Raw genomic sequence first — 22635 nt, 5'->3', positions numbered from 1 at the left:
GCTAGAACAACTTCCCAATTTTAGAAAGGCTACAATATTTGGGGGGTTTTAGTTTAGAAAATAGTGAGTACAGGGATAACATAACAGAGGTGTAAAAAATTAAGTTATGTGTGGTGTGAAGAAAGTAGATCCAAGGATAGCTCAGTTGGTAAGAGCATGAGACTCTTGATCTCGGAGTCGTGGGTTCGAGCCTCACCTTGGGCAAAAGTTTCCTGCACTGCAGGAGATTGGACTTAGATGACCCCTGTGGTCCCTTCCAACTCAACAATTCTATGATTCCCTTTCTTACAGGTATGAGAGAACTGGTGTCATCCAATGAAGCTGAAGACTGGAGCATTTGGGGCAGACAAAAGAAAGCGCTCCCACAACGTATAGTGATGGCAGCCATCTTAGAACCGTAGAAATGTTGAGTTGGAAGGGACCACGAGGGCCATTCAGTCCAGCCCCCTGCAATGCAAGAATCTTGGATGGCATTAAGAGGATTAGAGAACTTCATGGGGAATAAGGCTATCAGTGACTACTAGCTATGAAGGCTATGTTCTACCTCCGTGGTTAGAGGTTGCATGTCTCTGAATACTAGTTGTAAGAGAATACAGTGGTGCCTTGGTTCTCAAACGCCTTGGTACTCAAAGCCTTGGTTCTCAAACGCCTTGGTACTCAAAGCCTTGGTTCCCAAACGCCAAAAACCCTGGAAGTAAGTCTTCCAGTTTTCGAATGTTTTTTCGGAAGCCGAACATCCGATGCAAATATCGGCTATTGTTTCTGGGGTACCTGCACCAATCAGAAACTGTGCCTTGGTTTTTGAACATTTCGGAAGTCATACAGACTTCCGGAACAGATTAAGTTTGGCACTTTTGTTTTTGCTATTTATTTTGCATTTTTTGTTTTTGAGACTTTTTCAGTTAATTTGTTTTTGTGACTGTGTGGAACCCAGTTCAGCTACTGATTGATTGTGTGAGTGCGGAAATGGATAAAAGCCCCCATCCAAACAATGACTATCATCGGTAAGAACAAATTTTAATTTTTATCATCTAAAATACTTTCTTAATTGTTTTATGGTGCAGTACATTGATTATTGCTTTCATTTTATGGATCAATGGTCTTGTTAGATAGTAAAATTCATGTTAAACTGCTGTTTTAGGGGTTGTTTTTAAAAGTCTGGAACGGATTAATCCGTTTTGCATTACTTTCTATGGGAAAGTGTGCCTTGGTTTTGGAATGCTTTGGTTTTGGAACGTACTTTTGGAACGGATTAAATTTGGGAACCAAGGTAACACTGTAAAGGACAAACAGGTCTCTGCCAGATCTGATAGGGCTCATCTTACGGCCTTATAAAAAACAAACACCTTATTGGCTTTTAAATCTGTACTTCGCAGGCTACCGTGGAGTACATGCAATTAACTAGCCTTTGACGGTGTTGTTAGTATAACAGTGGAGGAGACAGGGCTGTAAAGTGTAACTTTGAAAGGAGAAATGGAGTGTTACAAACAATGTATGTCACTGTTTTCACTTGAGAAAAGCTGTAGGATATACAGGTGTGTTTGGGTGCCTTACCTTGCAACTAGGATGTGAGGGGAACAGCTCTAAAGAACCTACTGCAGCTGATAAACATAAACACAGTACTAAAACAGGGCCTGAGCTGAAGATCTTCACAGGCACTGGAGTTTATGAACAAATTCCAGCCAGCACTTAAAATGTCAATCTTGCTTAACCTAAAATTTATTATCTTGGCTGCATGATTATCACAGTATTTCCAATAGCTGGTTGAAATACAATGCTTATCTGTCCCTTCCACTTTACAAGCATTTTTTATTTTTTTTTAGCTTTCCAAAAAGCGGAAACAATCACTTTTCTTCAGTATCTGAAAAGCATTTGTGTGCTAAAGTGGATTTGGAAGAATGAAGTGTGGTCTAGTCTCTAGAGAGCTCTTTTCAGTTCATTTGCTTTTGCCTGCACTTTGAGAAGGCAATGGTGCAGGTAAGTATGTAATTAAGGGCTTATTTAAAATGTTGATTCTTTTACATGTCAGCTTGCTGCAGCATGCCCACAAGGAATAATAACCCACAGAGAGTTTACATACTCCTGGTTTTCTATTGTGATTTGGGCTGTGTAAGATTTCTGTTTTCTGGATCACGCCTGGTTCGTGTTACAGATTATGTGGCTTGTGTGCGTGCCACACACATTGCCACACACGTGCAGCGAGGCCTGAGTTTGCTCAACTCCAAATCAGTGTATGCCCTTAAGACCATGTTCTAGAAAAGCAAGGGTGGAAATGAAACACAGAGAAGTGTACCTTTCTGAAGTGTACCTTCCGTCCCTGAAGCCACTTACAGTATAATGAACTATTAGCTACATTTCTGAAGTGTGCAAACTTTCAGCATTACACTTTTACCATTGGAAATGAAATACATTACTTTTTGCTGTAGGCTAGGTCAACCAGCATATTTCTTTGCACATCTACTCAGGAGTAAGCCTCACTTAAATCAACAGGACTTATTCGGCTAAAGAATTGCAGCCTAAAGGTATTCAAATGTTAATTGCATGCCTTTATAGATAGATAGATGATATAGATATATAATCACCTAGGTAGAGCAAGTCACACCACACCACCACCAACGGAGTCTGATTTTACGTTTGTATAAAATTATGTGCAAAAAGTTTGTATAAAATTATGTGCAATTATAAAATTTTGTATAAAATTATGTGCAATTATAAAAAGTTTGTATAAAATTATGTGCAAAAGGTAAGTATTGCGTATGCCTATGAAACAGCATTTTAGCCCTACTTTCATTATGTTTTTGCGCGGCTGTTTTTTCTTGTTTTTTTTAAAGTGGGACTCCATTTTAGCTAGATTGTTTTAGATTGCATCACTATAAAATGAACTAGCGACGGTGCAGCAATCAGCTTTTCCTGGAACCAATTAAATACAGCATGGCGAATTAAGGTAGAGACCCTCATAGTTTTGCGGGATTGCCCGCAATCCTGCGACGGTGCAAACAACTTTTATACGCCAGAATAGCTGCAGCACCAGTCTACAGCAAGCACACCTCAAGTTCTGACTCTTGGTTTCCGCTTGCCAACAGAACCTCCTCTAAACTTGCAGAGAGCAATTTCCTCCCGGGGCGAGCATGCGGCTCGGCCTCCCCCGCCCCTCCCCTTTCCTTCTATGCAAATACTTCATGGCTTATTTCGCGCCACTGAACTAGGTCCTTGCAGCAGCACAAAAACGCCAGAGGGGAGAAAAAAATTAAAGCGGGGAAAGGTGGTTTCCGCAGCCACGCGCAATTTATCCGCCTTTGGGCTCCGGGCTTTGCAGGGAGAATGAAGACATTGCTGGCGCCTGAGCTCCGTGGCAAAGAGCAGGATGCGGCAGGACCTCTTTCTGGACCTTCCAGGACTCCAGCAGTTGGCGGGGAAAACTGCGCGTAATCCCCGCCCTCGATCAGCTTTGGCGCGAGTCGGCGGAGCGTTTGGTCTTTGCTCCTGCGTCCCGCGGAAAGAGGCCGCGCGGCGCCTTTCGAGTGGCAATTCCCCCGTCGGCAGCATGGACCCCTTCGGCCTGCAGGTAGGGGCGTCGGGGTGAGAATTAAGAAGTTCCGCTGGAATCCCTGGAATTGGCTTGCGAGTAAAAATGCATAGGATGGGGGGCTGCGCGGATGAAGAGAACAGGCGCAGCTTCCCGGGACCCTTTTCAGCCACAGCAATTTTTAATTAATTTTTTTATATAGCTTGTTCTTCACCGGGCATTTTAAATCCCTAAGTTGGAAAAGGTCCCACAAGCTGCTTTAAAAGGGGGAATGAATTATGAAACGTGGGGTGTTCTGGATTTTTTTTTAAAATGCAAACATAGCCGGGGTTGTTCGTTTTGTTGTTTATTTGCTCTTATTTTTTAATCGCATGAAAGTGTGCTTTTGGATCGCGGCCATGTCAGCTGCGCGCCTTCCTCTGCAAGCTGCGCGCCGGCCGCTCATTTTTCCAAGGGCTTGCATGCATCAGGATCGCGCCTTTCACTCTGCAATCCTGCGTACGTTTAGTGGGAACTGAAGAGCGGATAATAAGTAAAAAATAAATCGTGCGCTAGAAATATACCCAGGGAGAGTCTATTTTGGTTCTAGCAGCTAACAAGTTTGTGGCGCAATCCTGAGATAGGTGGAGAAAGGCGGCTGGCTTTTAAGGCAAGCTGCGACTCCTTTCGGTTTAGCTCCGGCGTCTTGTTCTCCTAGCAAGGAGAAGGGAGCGTGTCCATAATGTTTTTAAGCATTGCATCCCCGGGAATCCCCTGCAGTTTTGAATGGGGGGAGAGCGCGCGCAGCCCTGGGATCCTGCAAAAACTGCACGCGCTGACTCGGAAGGCGGCCCCGTGCAACTCATTGGGGCTTACTTTAGAGTAAGCCAAAAGTAACGCTGCGCTTTTTAAATAGGTAGCCGTGCTTCCGCCAGCCTGACCAAACGCTTTCCCATAGCAAAACGTCTCCCCCCTCTCGTTCCGGGATATTTTTCCAACTGCAAGCTTTCTTGGGGAGAAAAATGGGACCTGGAAAACCACTGCCAATTCAGGGGGCAATCTCGTGCGTATGCTCCATTCCTCTCATGCAAAAGATGGAGGAGGGTCTCTTATCCCTCCCTTCCCCGCGAGGCAGCGGAGGGGGGCGACCCCCTCTTTTCCCGCTCTTTAGCGCGCTTCCCCATAGCGCTTTTATCTTCTCTCCGCCCGCCCACCAGCCACGTGAGCCGCCTGGGACTTTCGGATTCACCCCTTTATGGATTCGGAGCTCGGCTTCGCCCGCGTGGTCGCTGCCCGCCCGGGCTGTGGGGGCCCAGGAGGCAGCTATGGGGCTGGCGAAGGTGGATACAATTTTGTAAAGTTCAAGCTTTCCGCAAAAGTGTGTGGGGTTAAGTAGCTGCTTTGAGGAAGAACCCGCAGCGCAAGCAGCTGAAACGGCCACTGGAGCAAATGGGGAGTAGGGGAGCGATGCCTTAAGTCCTCATTTGTACTTACTCAACTTGTGAATAATCTTTGCCTTCTTGCAGCGTTTAACTCATGAACAAGCTCTGGCCTGCCTGGGAGGCTTGTTTTCCATAAATACCTTAATTCCAGATTTATGACTGTTGCATGTGAAGTAATAATGGTTACAGTAAATCATTGGAAAGGAAAGTCATGGTTTTGCTAATTTATTGGTTCTTTGTGCATCAGGATGGAGCCCCAGGAATTGGAAGAACAGATTTCAAAGGAAATATGTGGTTCAGAACATGCCTTGTTTCCCAAACGTGGGTCTCCAGATTCTTTTTTTTTTTTTTTTTGGACTACAATTCCCATCATCCCTAGCTAGCAGGACTAGTGGTCAGGGATGATGGGAATTGTAGTCCAAAAACAGCTGGAAAGCCAAGTTTTGGGAAACACGGGTCTAGCTTGGAATTCCTTCAAGGCCTGACAGTGTTACTTGCATGTTTCTCAGAGCACCTAATACAGTGCAGATACTAGAATTCACTTCTTAATTACTTAGTGGTTCACTTATGCTGACCCTTTGGGTTTTTTTTTTTTAAAATTGCCCTATCTTCATGGACCTCAGGACCCTGTGTATGGCGTTTCACTTCCACATGTTTAGCTTCACGTTGACCCTGGGAGGTAGGTAGGTTGGACTGAGATATGTGAGTGGCTTATATGAAAAATTCACTTGTGAGTTTCATAGCTGGTCTCCCAAGTCCCAGCCCTGTTAACCACTATACCACACTTGCTTTCTAATAGTCCAGTTATCCTAAAAGTTGACACCTTCATCCTGTACCACACCAGCTGTTTTCTTTATTTGCCACCTTAGCCTTCCTCCTAATTTTAAACTTAGCTGCTCACAGTTAAGCTCCATTGAACTGAATGGGGAACACATCTGAGGAAGAGTCTTTAGAGTGATAAACATTATACTACAGTCTATGCTTTGGATGTGTTCCTCTCAAGTTTTAGAATTCCTATACATTTTTTTAAAAGGTCTGCATGAAGTGGGAATTACTTTTGCACTTTCCAAACTATATGATAGTAGTAGGGATATGAGAAAACTATTACTGGGGCTGCTATCTTTTGCCCATTTGCCCGCAACTGTTGTCCACTCAGAAATAAGCTTCATTGAGTTCATCTGGTAGACTATATAAGGATCCTGTGCTTCATATTTACAATTAATTTTATTATCACTTATCTATCTGGTTTTGTTTTGTGCTGGTGTGCTTGGTTTGGACACTTTTCTGACATAGTTGATGTTTAACATCCTGGATCTTTGCAAAAAGTGCTTTGGCTCTGCACTTTGAATACAAAATATCTGATGGTGTTTGTCTTAATTTCTTTCATTTAAAAAAAATGCAATTATTGTGAACAACCACATTTATGTAGGAGTGAGATGCACTGAATTTCCAGGGACTTATGGTGTTAGCCAAGTGTGTATAGGACTGTAGCCCAAACCCTTTCTTGAGTTAGACTGCAGAGTGTTACCATGAATGGCTACACAAAATAGTTAAGTAATTGTGAAGAGCGTCTGATAAAGATGGAGTGATATTTGAGGAAATCTTGAAAGGCTTCAGCGCATAAGTGATAATGTACAGAGGTAAACTTAAATGGTCAAAAAAGCGTTTCATATAATAGTTCCTCTTCATTTCCAAAAATGTTCATGTCTTTAGGAAAATGTCGATATTTTTGAAGTTTGCATGTCTAGGCATTATGTGTGGAACACACCTCTGAACTCCAGAGTTGGGTTAGTAACTCACCTAATGGCTCATTTACCTGGTGGACAGAACTTGTAAGCTGCAGTAAGAGCCACTTCACATATAACTCTTCAGCTGCACCAAGCTGCGCAGCCACAGACTGAATTTGCCACGCTACTGCCAAATCAGGGTTAATTAAAATTTGTGGCAGTGCAGAAACATGAATGGCGGACCATAAGCTGAAGTGGTTGGGAGTGTTAAAGAGTAGGTTGGTTGAGAAAGCACAGCTGCCATTGGCTGAAACAGTCAAATGAATAAGGTTGGCAAACTTAACAAGGATAAGGCACATTTCCTATTTTTTGTCATGCCATTGCTTCAATAACTGAAACTGATAGATACGTTTTACATTTTAGAAATGTAAGACACAGCTGATATCTTTGTTTTAGACTGGATGATTGAATTAACCCCCCCAAAAAAAACCACACACACACACACCTTACAATACCTGTTGACAAGACACTTGAAGATTATGGGAGGAATTCAATTTAGCACTATGGCAATCATTCAGCCTATGCTAGTTTTTCATCTCGCCAGACTAATCAATCCCCCCTCTTCTGATGCACTTGTTTTTGGGGTTCTCCTGACCTCCCTTTTAGGGTATGCACAGGGGGAAGGGAAGTCCTGATATGCTAGGCTTCTGATAGCAGGACTTGAATTCTGCCCAAAATATATATATGGTGAAAATGCCGCTGCCTAATAAATAAAATGCCTAATTTTTACTCCTGGATGTAGTGCAAAATATGGTGAAAATGTTAGCTTTGTGATGCAGTCTAATATGTAACAGCTCTTTGCTATCTAGTGTGATCAAGTTTAAGCATTGTGAGATTGCTCTAGAGAACTAATCTTATTATAGAAACCTAATTGAACTACCATCTTCATTTTGTAGGGAAGGAAGAAGCCCACAGCATTCCGCAGTACAAAACTGATCCCCATGGAAACCTCTTCATCCTCTGATGACAGTTGTGACAGTTTTGGCTCTGATAATTTTGCAAACACGGTAAGTAAAAAGTGCGAGAATAAACAGAATCGAATGTGCGGTGCTGAAAAATGCCCCATCCATGATTAAAATGCTTTGCTTACATTTCTATACAGCAGTTATGAATATACAGTATGTACTGTAATTTCATTTCGCTTTTCCCCTTGTGCTTCTAGGTAGTAATTGTTGGAGGTAGATTAGCCACTTATTCTATCCTTTTGAAATGTCGCCTAACCTAACATGCCTGATGATTTGCTGTAACAGCTCTGAAACCATTTGTAAACCCCCTGAAACATTTTTCTTTGTTACAAAAGCTATTCTCTTGTAGTGCACTTGTAAAATGTGATTTGCTCTCTGAACAGTTTATGGAAAATAGGTTCTCTTGAAAAAAAAGAGAGAGAGAGAGCAAGAAAGAAAAAGAGAAACACCTAGTGTACTTTATTCTTTTTTAAAGAAACGGAGCTTCAAGCCAGAAGTTGCAGAGGAGATAGCAAAAATATTTTATGAGGATTCGGATGATGAATCATTCTGTGGTTTTTCAGAAAGTGAGATTCAGGATGTGCTGGTGAGTTGTACAGTTTAACTTGCTAATTGCATTCACACTGCATGTGCATGCTGACGCCAAAATAAAACTCTGCAAGCTAATGCATGATGATTGACTAAAGCTACAATCCTAATCTCACTTACCTGGGAACAAATCCCATTGAATTCAGTAGGACTTAGTTCTGAGTAGACATGCTTAGGATTGTGCTGTAAGTCTGGGAATCGAGAGTCAGCAATTGATTGCACACGGAAGCAGTCTGCTGCCTTGTTCAGCTTAAATCAAATAATATTGGCATTTGTAGCAAACTGTGCTTTGGGCAGCCAATCCTAGTGAGACTAGCTGTCCTGCGCTCACAGAAAGCCTCACTTGGCCAAGAAGTAATCAGGTGTGCTCTTTATGGCTCTCAGTTGTCCTTTTGCAGTCATCTCTTTTCCGGCCCACACCTGACTTCACATTTAACTATCGTTTATTGAATTTGTCAGTCACTTTATCTTGCCCAGGGCAACCTAAAGCAGTTTACGGCGAAACAGACAGACAGACTGACAAAAACAACAACAACCCACATAGATAAATTTAAACCTAGAGGAAAAGAAATATATTAGAACACTCCCAACCACTTTTCGAAGGCCACAGGCTTGGTTATAGAAGAAAGATTTTGCCTGGCGCTTAAATATACAGTGGTACCTCTGGTTATGTACTTAATTCGTTCCAGAGGTCCATACTTAACCTGAAACTGTTCTTAACCTGAAGCACCACTTTAGCTAATGGGGCCTCCTGCTGCTGCCGCGCCGCCAGAGCACGCAATTTCTGTTCTCATCCTTAAGCAAAGTTCTTAACCCGAGGTACTATTTCTGGGTTAGAAGAGTCTGTAACCTGAAGCGTATGTAGCCCGAGGTACCACTGTATATAATGATGGCATCTGGAGAGCCTCACTGGGGGGAGTGTTCTACAAATGAAGCCCTCGCAGAACAGGTCTGTTCTTGTGTTGCCCCACCCTCCAGGCTTCTCATGGAGGTGGTACACAAAGAAGGGCTTCAGGGTGAGCATGAGGCTTGCCAACTGGTAGAAAGAAGTATTTCTCTGCCATATGCAGCCCTGTGTTGGACATGAGGCTGATCCTTACTAAAGAAAAAAGGTTTTAGAAATAATGATATCCCATGAGGGCTGGTAGGTGTTCTTGTGGAGACCTGCGAGCCTAGGGTGATATACTACTACTACTAATAATAATAATAATAATGATAATAATGTGATTTGATTGCTCTGTTGTGGTTATATGCTGGATTACAGTTTCCTTGTTTTTCTATTTTGGGTCTTCCAAAAGAGAAGTTTTGGCTTCGGACCTTTTAAAAAAAATATCAAAGTCACTCTGAAGGGAGAATGAGGCGGCTTCCTCAAAGCCAGGTTTATGTACAGTGAGACAACTTGTGCTTTCTGCCAGCTAACCTTGGTTGTTGATGTAAATGCACTTGAATTTGGAATGGTTCTGAGAAGCCATAATTGAGATGATGGATCCTGTTGCAACCATAACTAACTCTTGATTTCACAACTCCCATTTTTTAAAAACCCTATATAGAAACTGGATACAGACTCTGAGGAAAATATGAGCGCCGGAGATAAATTTTCATGTAAGAGGCCGCGGAAGTGCTCTGTTCCTCTTAAAGTCGCTATGAAGTTTCCACTTCGAAGATCTAAGAGGGGGAAGAGTGAAATAATTTTAGCCCCAGAACCGCCCTCCGAACTGGAATTGGACTCTGATTCCGATGAAGAAAGAGGCCCAAAATTCTTAGAGAAAAGGGCTTTAAATATAAAGGAGAATAAGGCCATGGTAGGTATAAAGAAATGTCCTCATGCATGTTGAATTGTTGCTGTTTTTCTTGACCAAGTTGTAACATAATTCTCGTTTGAAATGAGCTAGAGTTCCATTGCATTAATAAAGACATGTGCCGCTTCCATTTGCACTTGGTATTCTACATGCCACTCCATTCAAAGAATATTGCCCAGTTTTATTTGTTACTATTCTTAGAAAAGTTCTGAAATTGCAATCAAGTGACTTGATTTGAAATAGGATTTACCCAACCACATACCTAGTGCTGTCCATCTTCCTGGTTGAAAGAACCTCTTAAATAGTCCTTGTACACTTTCTGAATGATTAGTCTCAGGCTGGACTCCCATCAGGAGCCAGTTCCAAAAGGCTTCAGTGAAGAAGGGCTGGCTCTGCTCAAATGTATCTGAGTCACACACCCACACCCACACACCATAATTGAACACCTCTCACTCCCCACCCCATTCAGAAAAGCCCTTCCACTGGTGAACTCAGAGTCTGCCACTTGTAAATACAGTGGCACCTCGGGTTAAGAACTTAATTCGTTCTGGAGGTCCGTTCTTAACCTGAAACTGTTCTTAACCTGAGGTACCACTTTAGTTAATGGGGCCTCCTGCTACCGCCAGCGCGCAATTTCTGTTCTCATCCTGAAGCAAAGTTCTTAATCCGAGGTACTATTTCTGGGTTAGCGGAGTCTGTAACCTGAAGCTTCTGTAACCTGAGGTGCCACTGTAGATACAGGAGGGCCACCACCCTGGTGCCTGCTAGCACTGGCTTGGCCATCCTTGGTGAGATGTTTCTGAATTAACGTCCTGTCAAAATCCCATAGTAGCATAAACTTCCTGACACGAAACATTCTATGTTCCCATTTACAGCTTGCAAAACTAATGGCAGAATTAAAAAACGTGCCTGGAATTTTTACAAGGAAAGGTCCCCTGGCAACTCCAACCTTGGTAAGTCGCAATCATTTACTTGTTGTTTTTAAAAAGTCATTTACAGATAACAGTGGTACCTCTGTTTACAAACTTATTTTGTTCCGGAGGTCCGTTCTTAACCTGAAACTGTTCTTAACCTGAGGTACCACTTTAGCTAATGGGGCCTCACACTGCCGGCACACAATTTCTGTTCTCATCCTGAGGTAAAGTTCTTAACCCGAGGTACTAATTCCAGGTTAGCAGAGTCTGTAACCAAAGTGTTTGTAACCTGAGGTACCACTGTAACTTGATAAGCCAAATGCAGCGAATTCCAGTTCCTTAGAACTTAACTGTGTGATAAAACATGCCGCCACCTGCTATTACTAGTTGTTTTTTTAATTGGCCACTTCAGTTCAGTTAAAAGCACCTGCGAGTCTTTATATCTAAAACAAACAAAGCAAAGTCCTGTTCAGTTGCATATTTTACCAAAGCGCTTGCGTGAGCTCACCCCCAATAAAAATGAGTCTAAAGTTCAAATAATTGATCTCCGGACTTTCCCTGTGTGCAAACAGTATTTGGATGATAGTCAACGGTCACTGAGGTCCACTTTGTATGCTTAAGCCCATTGATTTTGATGGTGTGGAGGTTGGCTTAGTTTGTCTTGTATTCCGCTGATCGTGAATTGAGCCCATTTAGTACAACATGGGACGCGGTTAGCTCTGTGATCTAAGCCACTGAGCCTTGGGCTTGCTGATCAGAAGGTCAGTGGTTTGAATCCCTGTGATGGGGTGAGCTCCCATTGCTCGGTCCCTGCTCCTGCCAACCTAGCAGTTTGAAAGCACGTCAAAGTGCAAGTAGATAAATAGGTACCGCTCCGGCAGCAAGGTAAACGGTGTTTCCGTGCGCTGCTCTGGTTCGCCAGAAGCGGCTTAGTCATGCTGGCCACATGACCCGGAAGCTGTACGCCAGCTCCCTCGGCCAGTAAAGCGAGATGAGCGCCGCAACCCCAGAGTCGTCCGTGACTGGACCTAACGGTCAGGGGTCCCTTTACCTTTTAGTACAGCATGGTAAACCATGGTTAAAGAAGCCTAACCATGGTTCAGTGTGGTATCTAGTTAATGTCTTCAGAGGTTGCCCTGCTCCAGAGGGGAAGCTGCATCAAAGAAGCAGGAATGCTGAGTGGCTGGAAAGTTGAAGTGGATAAAGCACTCCAAACCATGGTTGCCAGTATTTTTATTTGGAAGCCAGTCCATGGTTTGGGTTCTGAAGTACAGCCAGCACAAACCATAGTGTCTGGTTCCTTACACTTTTAACTTGATCACTGAGATCTTCCAATGAGGGCACTTAACCCATGCTCCTAAGGTTTGGTCAGCCTTTCCAAGGAGCCAGCCCTTAGTGTGGAATGCCCTGCCAGTAGGAGTTGGGAAGGAATCACCCCTTGTTTCTTTTAGTTAGATAGGGGCAGCCCAACTTTTCATACCAACTTGGCTGCAAGAGTACTTCAACGTGGAAGCCGCAGGCCGCACACGGGCTTGTAACCCAGGGGTGGAAGGAGCAGGGCCAAAATTTGACACCTCCACCAAGCTCTTGTGCTGCCTTCCCAAAGCCGGCTAAGTGAGGTCTCGGGCTTTGAGAAGGGGGCACAGGGCTCTGGCAGGGTCCTAGCGCCCTCCCAGCTCCCTCCTAAAGTTGGGAAAGTGCTAACTCTCCTTTGGGAAGGTAGAGGGAGGACTCTAGGACCCTGTCAGAGCTCTCACACCTCAATCCTAAAGCCCAGTGCCTCACTTAAGGCTTTGGGAAGGCAGCACGAGGACTTGGGGGGGGGGTTCAAATGTTGCTGAGGGCCGCCAAAAAAGGCACTGAGGGCCATGTGTTCGACCAATTGTTTTAGATGTCTTTTAAAACCAGTCCCGTTTAGACAGGCCTTCAAAATGTGTTTCCCCCCCACCAACCAGTCATTATTATTATCTATTTTACTGTACTAGTATGTTTTTATGTTAACTGCCTTGTAATGTATTTTTTTTCTTACGCCTTTTCTTATGTTTTTATTCCAAACATGCATTTTTTAGATATTTAAGTAAATGATACCTGAATTGAGGTTTAGGCTGCAGTGTTGTGCACACTTACAGGTAAAGGTAAAGGTACTCCTGCCCGTACGGGCCAGTTGTGTCCGACTCTAGGGTTGTGCGCCCATCTCACTTAAGAGGCCGGGGGCCAGTGCTGTCCGGAGACACTTCTGGGTCACGTGGCCAGCATGACAAAGCTGCTCTGGCGAGCCAGCACCAGTGCAGCACACGGAAACGCCGTTTACCTTCCCGCTATAAAGCGGTACCTATTTATCTACTTGCACTTAGGGGTGCTTTCGAACTGCTAGGTGGGCAGGAGCTGGGACCGAAAGACAGGAGCTCACTCCGCTGCGGGGATTCGAACCACCGACCATGCGATCAGCAAGCCCTAGGCACTGAGGTTTTACCCACAGCGCCACCCGCGTCCCTACGTTGTGGACACTTACCTGGGAGTAAACTTCATTAAAATTGTGCCTAGAAATGCACTGTTAGTTAGAGCTGCAGCTAAGAGATGGAAAAACAATGAAAATTTTATTTCCGTGTGGTGTGCTTTGATGATTTTTTGGTCCTTTAATACAGAAACCGCAACGATCTCCAAGGAAATCATTTCCCAGGCGTTCTTTAAGGAGGAATCCAGAAAGAAATGCCAGGCCTCACACAAGATCCAGGTCCCTGATCGAAGGTCCTCCAAGCCCTGTTTCGGAGAAGGAGGAGGAGGAGGATCCATACTACTTAGTGAGAAGGAAAATGTCTGATGAATACTCTGAGGTCTGAGTTGTTGATTTTATTCTAATTTAGAGCGCATGAAGTGGTAGAAACCTCTAAAATACAAACTTCACCTGGGTGGTTCAAACGCAAATTAAAGTTCAGTTTTAATTACGGTGGAACCTTTGTTCTCGAATGCCTTGGTACTCAAACATTTCAGCTCCCAAATGCTGAAAACCCAGAAGTGTGTGTTCTGGTTTTCGAACGTTTTTCGTAAGCCGAATGTCCGATGTTGCTGTCGTCTATTTTTTCCGGGGCGCCTGCGCCAATCGGAAGCCACACCTTGGTTTTTGAACGTTTCGGAAGTCAAATTGACTTATGGAATGGATTACGTTCGAGAACCAAGGTACCACTGTATAAGCATTGAAGAATACATAACTAATTAAGCAATGAAGACCACAATGAGCCTAACGAATGTGACAAGAGATGTTGAGAGGGGCATACATGCCCAGAGTTGGACGTGATTGGGTTGGTTCTCGTACATAGCACTGTTGACAACATTTCTGGCAAAACAAAAGTCCTTGGAGGACGCGCATAGAAATGATTCCGTTGTGTCATCCTGCTGTCATTAATGTGGGCGCTCAACTTAGGCGGAGAGGGTGTGTTAGTGCAAGTTCCTCTGCTACTTCTCCATGCAGACAAGAGCAAGTTGAAGGATGGATATATCGGAAACTCATGGAAACAACTGCATATGTGTTGCTGGCGAGGGTTTTTGTGTGTGTGTGGCTTAACTTGAGAAATATTTAATTTGATGTGTTTGGGCTTTTCTACAGGATGAATCGGACAGTCCCAGAAGAAAAAGTTCTATGACTCTCCCCCATGTTATCCGCCCAGTGGAAGAAATCAGTGAAGAAGAGTTGAATGGTATCTGTGAGAGTGCGAGAGATAAAGTGTATAATCGTGTGACGGTAAGAGCGCCAGTGCTGTGCCAGCATATTCATTTGCTCTGCCCAGATAAAATGAAGTTTAAATGTTCTGTGTGAGTAGGCAATAGCCCCTTACACTTAGAAGTTTCCACGCTCCTTATTCCAAAACCGAGAAGCTCTTTCTGGCAGGGCTGCGGACCTTGCTGCTAGGCTCCAAACCATCAGCTCCAGCTACAATGAGCAGCGGTCTGGACTGATGGGAGTTGAAGCCCAACAGTGTCCAGAGGGCCACAGGTTTCCCACCGCTGTCTTATGGGAGAGTCACCAACCCTTTGCAGATGATCAGTAAGATTAACGGGGCAACTTAGAGCTGTAGGAAGGGGAGAAGGAGGCATATAGCTCTGCTTTCTTTGCTTTATGTTGTACAAAGGTGGGTAATGTCTGGGCCACCCAGCCACACCCCCTGCTCTACACCTGATGATATTACATTTGGGGGGGCAGTACAGTGGTACCTCTGGTTAAGAACTTAATTCGTTCCGAAGGTCCGTTCTTAACCTGAAATTGTTCTTAACCTGAGGTACCACTTTAGCTAATGGGGCCTCCCGCTGCCACCGCATGATTTCTGTTCTTGTCCTGAGGTAAAGTTCTCAACCTGAGGTACTACTTCCGGGTCAGTGGAGTCTGTAACCTGATGCGTTTGTAACCCAAGGTACCACTGTACAGATTTGGCCAAAAAGGATTTTTCAGGCATTGACCATCATTAGTCCCTGTAACCACCCACAATACTCTGTTGTGCAGCATTTGGGCAGCACCCCACTTTGAGAAGTATCCATCACTTGATGTTAGATAGTTGACCTGAGAGGATCTGTGAATATGTAGCACCTCTGGATTTGAGGCTAGTTCTAATGAATAGAACATGTTCAGATATAATGCCATATCATGTTTTGGAAACGCTATTGTCAGGGACTCAGCGGGAGCGCAGGGAGGAGAGGAGATGGAAAGCGAGGGGGAGCAATCCGAGGGCAGCGTAGGAGAATATGACAGCAGCCCGATAGATTCCATGAGCCTCTCCAGCGAATCGGAAGATTCACAGAAGGGGGCGCCGATGGGCAGGGCAAGGGGCGACCCAAGGGGGACACCCCAGAAGCAAGGGGCCAGCGGGGACTCCCAGAGCAGCAGTTGGAAATCAGGACCAGCTTCCCCACCAGAGCGTAGTGGGGGGGGAGGAGTCCCAGGTGTCAGAGCCCACATATGCACCACCAGCGAGAGAAGATGAGTCAGGGTTGGCCACGCCTCCATCGGAGAGCGAGTTAACGGTCAAGAGGAAAGTTGCAGGCTGGGCGCGCGCGCCAAGTTCAAAGGTACAGGCGAGCGGCACAGAAGGTAGCCCGGATAGGGAACCAGGTCCTAAAGCCCGCCGGAAGGAGGGGCAAGAATCGTCAGGGTCAGCGTCAGAGGAGTCCAGGAAGGATGAGACCCTAGCGGGCAGGAGGGCCCAGAGGAGAAAGGAACTTAGGAAGAGGTGGAGCAAAGCGAGAGTCTTAAACTGGTGTGGAAGGGGAGGAGACTCAGACGGGACTTCGCCGGTCTAAGGTCGAGACGTAGAGCTGCACGCTGCGGCTTTAAAATGGAAACTGAATCGCAATAAAGACTTTTGTACATAACTACAGCCTAGCGTTGGTCCTCTGAGCTGGGACCTGGAGGCAGCTCTGACAGCTATGAATTATGAATCATCCCTGTTCTTCTGCACTCTCCAGTTCCCAACTGAATTTCCATTTTAGTGGCTGAATTGTATGTAACCTGTGATTTGCTACTGAGTCAGAGGTAGGGAAATGGGGAAGAAGAAGAAGAAGGAAGAGTCCAGTTTCATTTGCCCTCGTCCTTCTTTTCGCAGGGTTCCACTTGCCATCAGTGTCGGCAGAAGACTATAGACACCAAGACAAACTGTCGCAATCCAGAATGTTTAGGAGTGCGCGGACAGTTCTGTGGGCCTTGCCTACGCAACCGCTATGGAGAAGAAGTCAGAACTGCTTTGCTGGATCCGGTAAGATAAAACATACCATATTTTTCACTCCATAAGACACACTTTTTTCCTCCTAAAAAGTAAGGGGAAATGTCTGCGTGTCTTATGGAGCGAATGTGTGGTCGATCGCTGGCTCCCTTTCTGGCCCCGCCCCCTTGCCCAGGCCTCCATTGTTGAATGTTCTGCAGACGGAGGCTGTTCATTTCCCCACCGACATGTGATTGGCTGATTAGATTATCTGTCTGGAAACTGTAGAAACGGCTCCCTTTCCTTTCCTAAAGAACTGAAGAACTGTAAGTTGAACCCCATAAAAACAGGATTTTTTCCCTTTGCAAAGTAAGCTCAACAACTTTGAGCAGATCCTCAAAAAAGGGGCTTTTCCCATTTGCAAAAGAAGCTGCACAACTGTGAGCTGACCCCCCCCCCAAAAAAAAACAGGGCTTTCCTCCTCTAAAAACTAGGTGTGTCTTATGGAGCAAAAAATATGGTACTTTTTATACTCGTTTTGACAGTGTGGCAGTGTCAGGGACTGGCTGCATGAGGAAGAGTGATGAGAGCTGCCCACCCAAGAACCCACCTCATAAAGGACACAGATGACGACAGACCCCAGATTCTGGTGGTGGGACACTTGAGGAGCAGTCTGGGGAATAGATGAGCTGGGAGGTGCTAGAAGCAAGGGTGAGCGGCCAGGAAAAGGAGGCCCTTCTAGGTTAGGATTAGAGGCTGAGATTCACAGTGTGAGGACAGACTGGGACAGAGAGGAGGCAGAGGTTGCCTCCAGCGACAGAACCCTCCAGGTCCTGCTGACACCCGGATTGAGCAACAGGCCAGACAGGTGTACAGGAGGAGCCCACCTGCTTGACGCAGCCTTCTTCCACTTGGGGGAGGGATCCAGAGTGAGAAGCTAGAGAAGGGCGTGTGGCCAGTGGCCAGTTTCAGCAATGTCTCCAGTTGGATTAAGACGAGCCAGGGGACTCTACTGTGATGTTATTTTCCATTAATAAAAATTGCATTCCGTGCCTCCTGTTCCCGCCGGTGAATGACTTTGGGCTCGCTTGAGAGGGTAGCGTTCACAAAAAAATCATTCATGGTCCTGTGTTTTGTTTAATAGATGGATGCTTTAATGTTACAATCCAAAGCAGCGAGTCGTTCCAGAATTACTATAAACACATTCCTTCCCCTCTCTTCTTTCTCCCTCTTTTAGGACTGGCATTGCCCACCTTGCCGTGGCATCTGCAACTGTAGCTTCTGCAGGCAGCGGGAAGGGCGATGTGCTACAGGTGTGCTTGTTTACCTGGCCAAGTACCATGGCTATGACAACGTCCATGCTTACTTGAAAAGGTAACTTTGGGCTTCTCTCCTTTCCACCCATCTCTCCTGTCTTTTGAAGGAGTTTTCATTTATTTATTTATCTATTAACAAAAGGTTCTCTGTGCAATTTACGACTAAGCAGTTGAAGCCCACAGGTATAAAAAAATAAAACATAAGGAGTGGAATCTGTAGAGAATAAAACCCAGAGTAAAATGCACAGCAAAGAATAAAATCAGTACAAAATACCTTGAAAGGTTTTTAGGATGGTGAAGATGGGGAAAGGTTTTCACCTTTACCAGGCATACCTGTCTGAGGAAGCCCATTCTGTTACTTGTGCCACCACTGACTAGGTCCTGCCTTCCTCATAACCACCTTTTGCACTTGGGGCACCTAGAGAATGGCCTCAGAGGGTTATCTTTAGGGCTGCGTGCATGTTCTGCTGGCTGTAAAATTTAGTCTATTAGTCTGGTTTCCTTTGCTTTCATTATGCAAATGTCAGTCTGTTCGGAGGGCACAAAGAGATTGGTGAATGGTGTGGATGATTTGCAGAAGGCCCCCGTTTCAGCCAACCATCTACAAATGAGAGCCATGAAAAACAGAGAGCTGGAAGGATGGGTTTTTCACTAAATGCTGGGTTAGATTATTGGTGATCTTTCTTTTTGTTTATAAATAATAATTCCGCCCTTTTTAAATCAAATTTACAGCCTGAAACAAGAACTTGAAATGCAAGAATGAAATCGGACGTGGTTCTATGGTCATCGGCAAAACTGGCGTTAAGGTTGTTTGTTTGTTTTGAAGGTGTTGGTTGCTGTTTTTTAACACAGCACTCATTTCCCCCCAAGTTTTAAGAACAAAACCCTTTGTGGCATTTGACTGAAGTTCCGCATTACGGGGTGTGAATTTCTAATTCCGTTAGGTAGCAGTTTTCCTTTCGTGCTGGATGCAATTAGTTGTTATGTGTGTTAAGCCACAGTGTGGCTTCACACAAGGGTTGAAACTTGCAGAAAGAGATACCTACAGTTGAATTTTCCTGAATCTCAACTAAGCCAAGCAGCAGGTGGGGTGAATCTCCACACAACTTAAGGGATTTACATGGTTAAGTGTTTCTATATCTTGCAGTCTGGAGCTGCTGTCATCACAACAGTGGTTCATCCTTTAGGGGTTTCTCATCCTGATATATCACCCTTTTTTAGATTTAGCAACAAACCAGGCAAATCAGGAATCTGACCGGAAATACTGTTAGTCTTAACGGATGTTGCAGGAGAAGATAACAGTGACAAAGGTGACATTTCCTAAACTGAAAGTTTTGGTGGGGGTTGAGCCCCTTTGAATCCAGAGCTATAAAGGTGTGGTTTATCCTTCATGCTCAAGAAAGCAGTTAGTTGTTTTTATCCATCATAAAGCATGGTATGAATAGATTAATAAACGTTATACAGTGCTCCAAATAGTAGATTTAAAAAAGGATGAACAAACTTAGCTGCTGATAACGACTTAAAAGTTCTTAAAGCTGCTGTGTTGCTGCGGGCTTGATCTGAAATATGCGATGGAAAACCATGTACGTCTTAAATTTTGGGGTGATTCATGCAGGAGCAAGTCCTTTTAACCCATCACATGCATAGGGCATAATGTCTAACATGGAGCTATTGTGTGTGGTGGGATCTTGCACGTTGCATGAACAGGGGATATAGTTATATACGCTTAAGCCTTGCATTGTACTTTATGCTGGCTGGGTGATAAGCCAGCAGCTTGCTCTCATGCTCATGGTATGTATATATAGCTCATCCACGCAAGGGACCAGGTTGATGAGCGTAGACTGATCTAGAAGCTGATAGTCCTGTATGTTTCAAAGTGCATTTAGTTAATAGGCCACAGGACTTACGCTTCAAACAGTTAATAATGGCTACAAAATTTCACACTGATGCGGACTCTTGTACAACAGGCGGGAATTGTGTTTCTAAACCTTAAAGTTGCTTGAGAACGTAAAATGTGTCCTTTTGGTAGGACAAAAGCAACTTACCACTTAGTTGTTGCTTGTAATGCTGTCCGCAGTTCTCTACATGTGTGACACTGTATACTAAAAATGGTTGCTGAAAACCTTATTCCTTGTGTGGATGGGATGTGGGGGAAGGGTTGCTATCCAATCATACATTTTTGGAAGGTAAAAATTGCTATTTTGCATCTTTTATTTTCTTTTTTTTTTTGACATGGATGTAAAATTCTCACATGCGTTCTGCTTTTTCAACCTTTTGTAGAAGTTCCCTTATCATACAAGAAAAACCTAGATCAAAACCTGTTCAAAGATGCTGTTGTATATATGCTAGATCCTATGCAATGTCTGCTCTGGCTTTCTTTCTTCAAGCATAGCAAAAGACTCCTGTTAGTTATGCATACTGTAAATGGATCCTGTGATCTACAGAGCTCTTATGTACAAAGTGTAGTTTTGATAATAAAAACCTTGCCTAGAAATAATTAATAATTACCATTCTCTTTTTTAAAAACGTTTCTGCACATGGGTGATTTGTGTCACTAGCATTGCACTGTATTGTCTAATGCACATGTGCTTGTGTGTGTGTGTGTGTGTGTGTCAAGGTCTCAGTTCATTTTAGCAAAAGACACTAAATGTTCCGTGTGTTCACAAAAGCAATTCTAGATCCACAGATGTTTTGGGGCTATAACCCCACAGGAGTCGAGAGATTATGGGAGCTGTAGTCGAGCAGCATCTGTGGACCAAAGCTCAGGAAGGCTGACAAAGGAATGTACAGCTTGCTTCCCCAAGAGAGAAGCCTTGCAAATAGAGGAGCTCTTGTCTACATCTGCATAATCAAGGCATTAAGGAGACTGTTAGCAGAAGCTAGTGGTTGGAATTGGAACAGTTGTGCATTTATTTGCTCTTCCAGTTCAGTTGTTTGAAAAACAGCACAGGCAACACCGTTTTAAATGTGTTGCGCAAGCGAGGAGGATTATTGTTCTTTCACTAATTATGTATTTTTCCCCCTATTCTAATTTATGTTGTGAACCGCCTGAGATCTACGGGAAGAGGGCGGTAAACCAATTTTACAATAATAACAGCAGCAGCAGCGTTGGTGTTTAACTGATTCTTAACAGGCAAGAAGTGAAAGCCCCACATTCTTAACAATACTTGAGAATGTACAGATACAGCAACACAATGTTCGCAGCCTTAAAAAAAACAACACAAAAATACACCCCCAAATCATGCTGTTGTGCGTGCACACAGAGCCACTACAGGGAAGGGAGCAAGCAGGGGATGGAACGGAAATGCCGAAGAGTTTTGGGAAATTAAACTCAAGCAACATCACACACTTAAAAGCAAAGCAACACCAGCAAGAATCCATTTAGCTGGCCTTTCCCTTGATTTCAAATGGAAAGTGCACACGTAAGTGGAGCCCCTTAGTTTTGTCTTATACACTGGGCATTCGTAAATATTCCTTGTCTCTTGCCTGTCGTTGGGGATGGCTCTTACAAACACAACAGGCATAGCCGCTGTCGGTGCTTTCAGGCAAGCTTCAGCTATGTGACCCCCCTGAACATCCCAGCAAGCACCTGTCAATAATTAAAATTGAGAGAAAGGGGATTTAGCCATCAATATTTCTCTTCCCTAAACAATGCAGTTTTATAAATAAAACTCCTTAATTCCTTTATTGGTCTCTTTTCAGAGCACATTCATCTATATTTAGTAATGTGTGCCCCTTTGCCACCCAACACCTGTTAACGGATAAGGTATAATGCATTCAGACAGGATTCATTTGCAGTGGAAGGTAACTTCTAGAATCATGGGTAGGCAAACTAAGGCCCGGGGGCCGGATCCGACCCAGTTGCCTTCTCAGTCTGGCCCGTGGACGGTCCAGGAATCAGCGTGTTTTTACATGAGTAGAATTGTGTCCTTTCATTCAAAATGCACCTCGGTTATTTGTGGGGCCTGCCTGGTGTTTTTACATGAGTAGAATGTGTCCTTTTATTTAAAATGCACCTCTAGGTTATTTGTGGGACATAGAAATTAGTTCATTCCCCCCCCCCAAAAAAAATATAGTTCGGCCCCCCCACAAGGTCTGACGGACAGTGGACTGGCCCCCTGCTGAAAAAGTTTGCTGACCCTTGCCTAGAATGAATGCCAGCCTTGTAATGTGTCTTGTGGAAAATTCCTCCTATGAGCTGAACAAATAAAATAGCCCCATGGTGTAGGAATAAAAGCTAAAATAATCTCTGGATAAACCCTGTGTAGAAGCAGAACACAAGGGGGGAGGAGTCACCAACCTGCTGGGGTAGTTTTTTCATCTCCCCTTTCATTTTCCTGTTGGACCCTAGCTCTGGCCCCAGAAGAGGAGGGCTTTGTATTTCATGGACCCAAAGCTGCCCCCCCCCCCGCAGCGCAGGGCAACCACAGAAGTTTCCATCATATTTACATACCTCTTGCATGTGAAAAATGGCTTCTAAGCAGTTTACAAGTAAAGAATTCTACCCACACCACTAAAATAATAACGCATTAAAACAATTCAGTCGAAAGATTTTTACTACAATTCTCCATGAGTGAATCCATCTGCAAAAATCTGTGGCCCTAGAATACTCTCGAGGATCATAGGATTGCA

General features: G+C 44.3%; 2 protein-coding genes across 5 annotated transcripts in view; one reads left to right on the top strand and one right to left on the bottom strand.

The window, feature by feature from the left end:
- Positions 1-3232: 3232 nt before the first annotated feature.
- On the top strand, positions 3233-20500 carry CDCA7 (cell division cycle associated 7). 4 transcript variants are annotated; one of them, XM_079980070.1, is made up of 10 exons: positions 3237-3565; positions 7631-7741; positions 8175-8285; positions 9838-10089; positions 10962-11039; positions 13646-13834; positions 14605-14739; positions 16592-16741; positions 17925-18061; positions 18736-20500. In XM_079980070.1, exons 1-10 carry the CDS (start codon positions 3365-3367, stop codon positions 18764-18766), a joined length of 1395 nt encoding a protein of 464 aa, XP_079836196.1. In that variant the 5' UTR covers positions 3237-3364; the 3' UTR covers positions 18767-20500. The 4 variants fall into 4 exon arrangements, with proteins under 4 accessions (XP_079836197.1, XP_079836196.1, XP_079836194.1 ...); XM_079980068.1 differs by lacking the exon at positions 3237-3565 and adding an exon at positions 4585-4845; XM_079980071.1 differs by lacking the exon at positions 8175-8285 and having other exon boundaries at positions 3233-3565.
- Positions 20501-20944: 444 nt separating this feature from the next.
- Positions 20945-22635, bottom strand: part of LOC307220097 (dynein axonemal heavy chain 11-like) — a gene marked incomplete at its 5' end in the record, with an annotated part of 229278 nt that continues 227587 nt past the window's right edge. The window contains one exon of the mRNA XM_079983734.1: positions 20945-21592. Within this exon, the coding sequence (XP_079839860.1) occupies positions 21345-21592 (248 nt within the window). The 3' untranslated portion in view covers positions 20945-21344. The remainder of the gene's footprint in view (positions 21593-22635) is intronic.

This window comes from Podarcis cretensis (genome assembly GCF_951804945.1).
Source record: "Podarcis cretensis genome assembly, chromosome: 1".
NCBI classification, from domain to species: Eukaryota; Metazoa; Chordata; class Lepidosauria; order Squamata; family Lacertidae; genus Podarcis; species Podarcis cretensis.
This window is presented reverse-complemented; position numbering and strand designations above follow the sequence as displayed.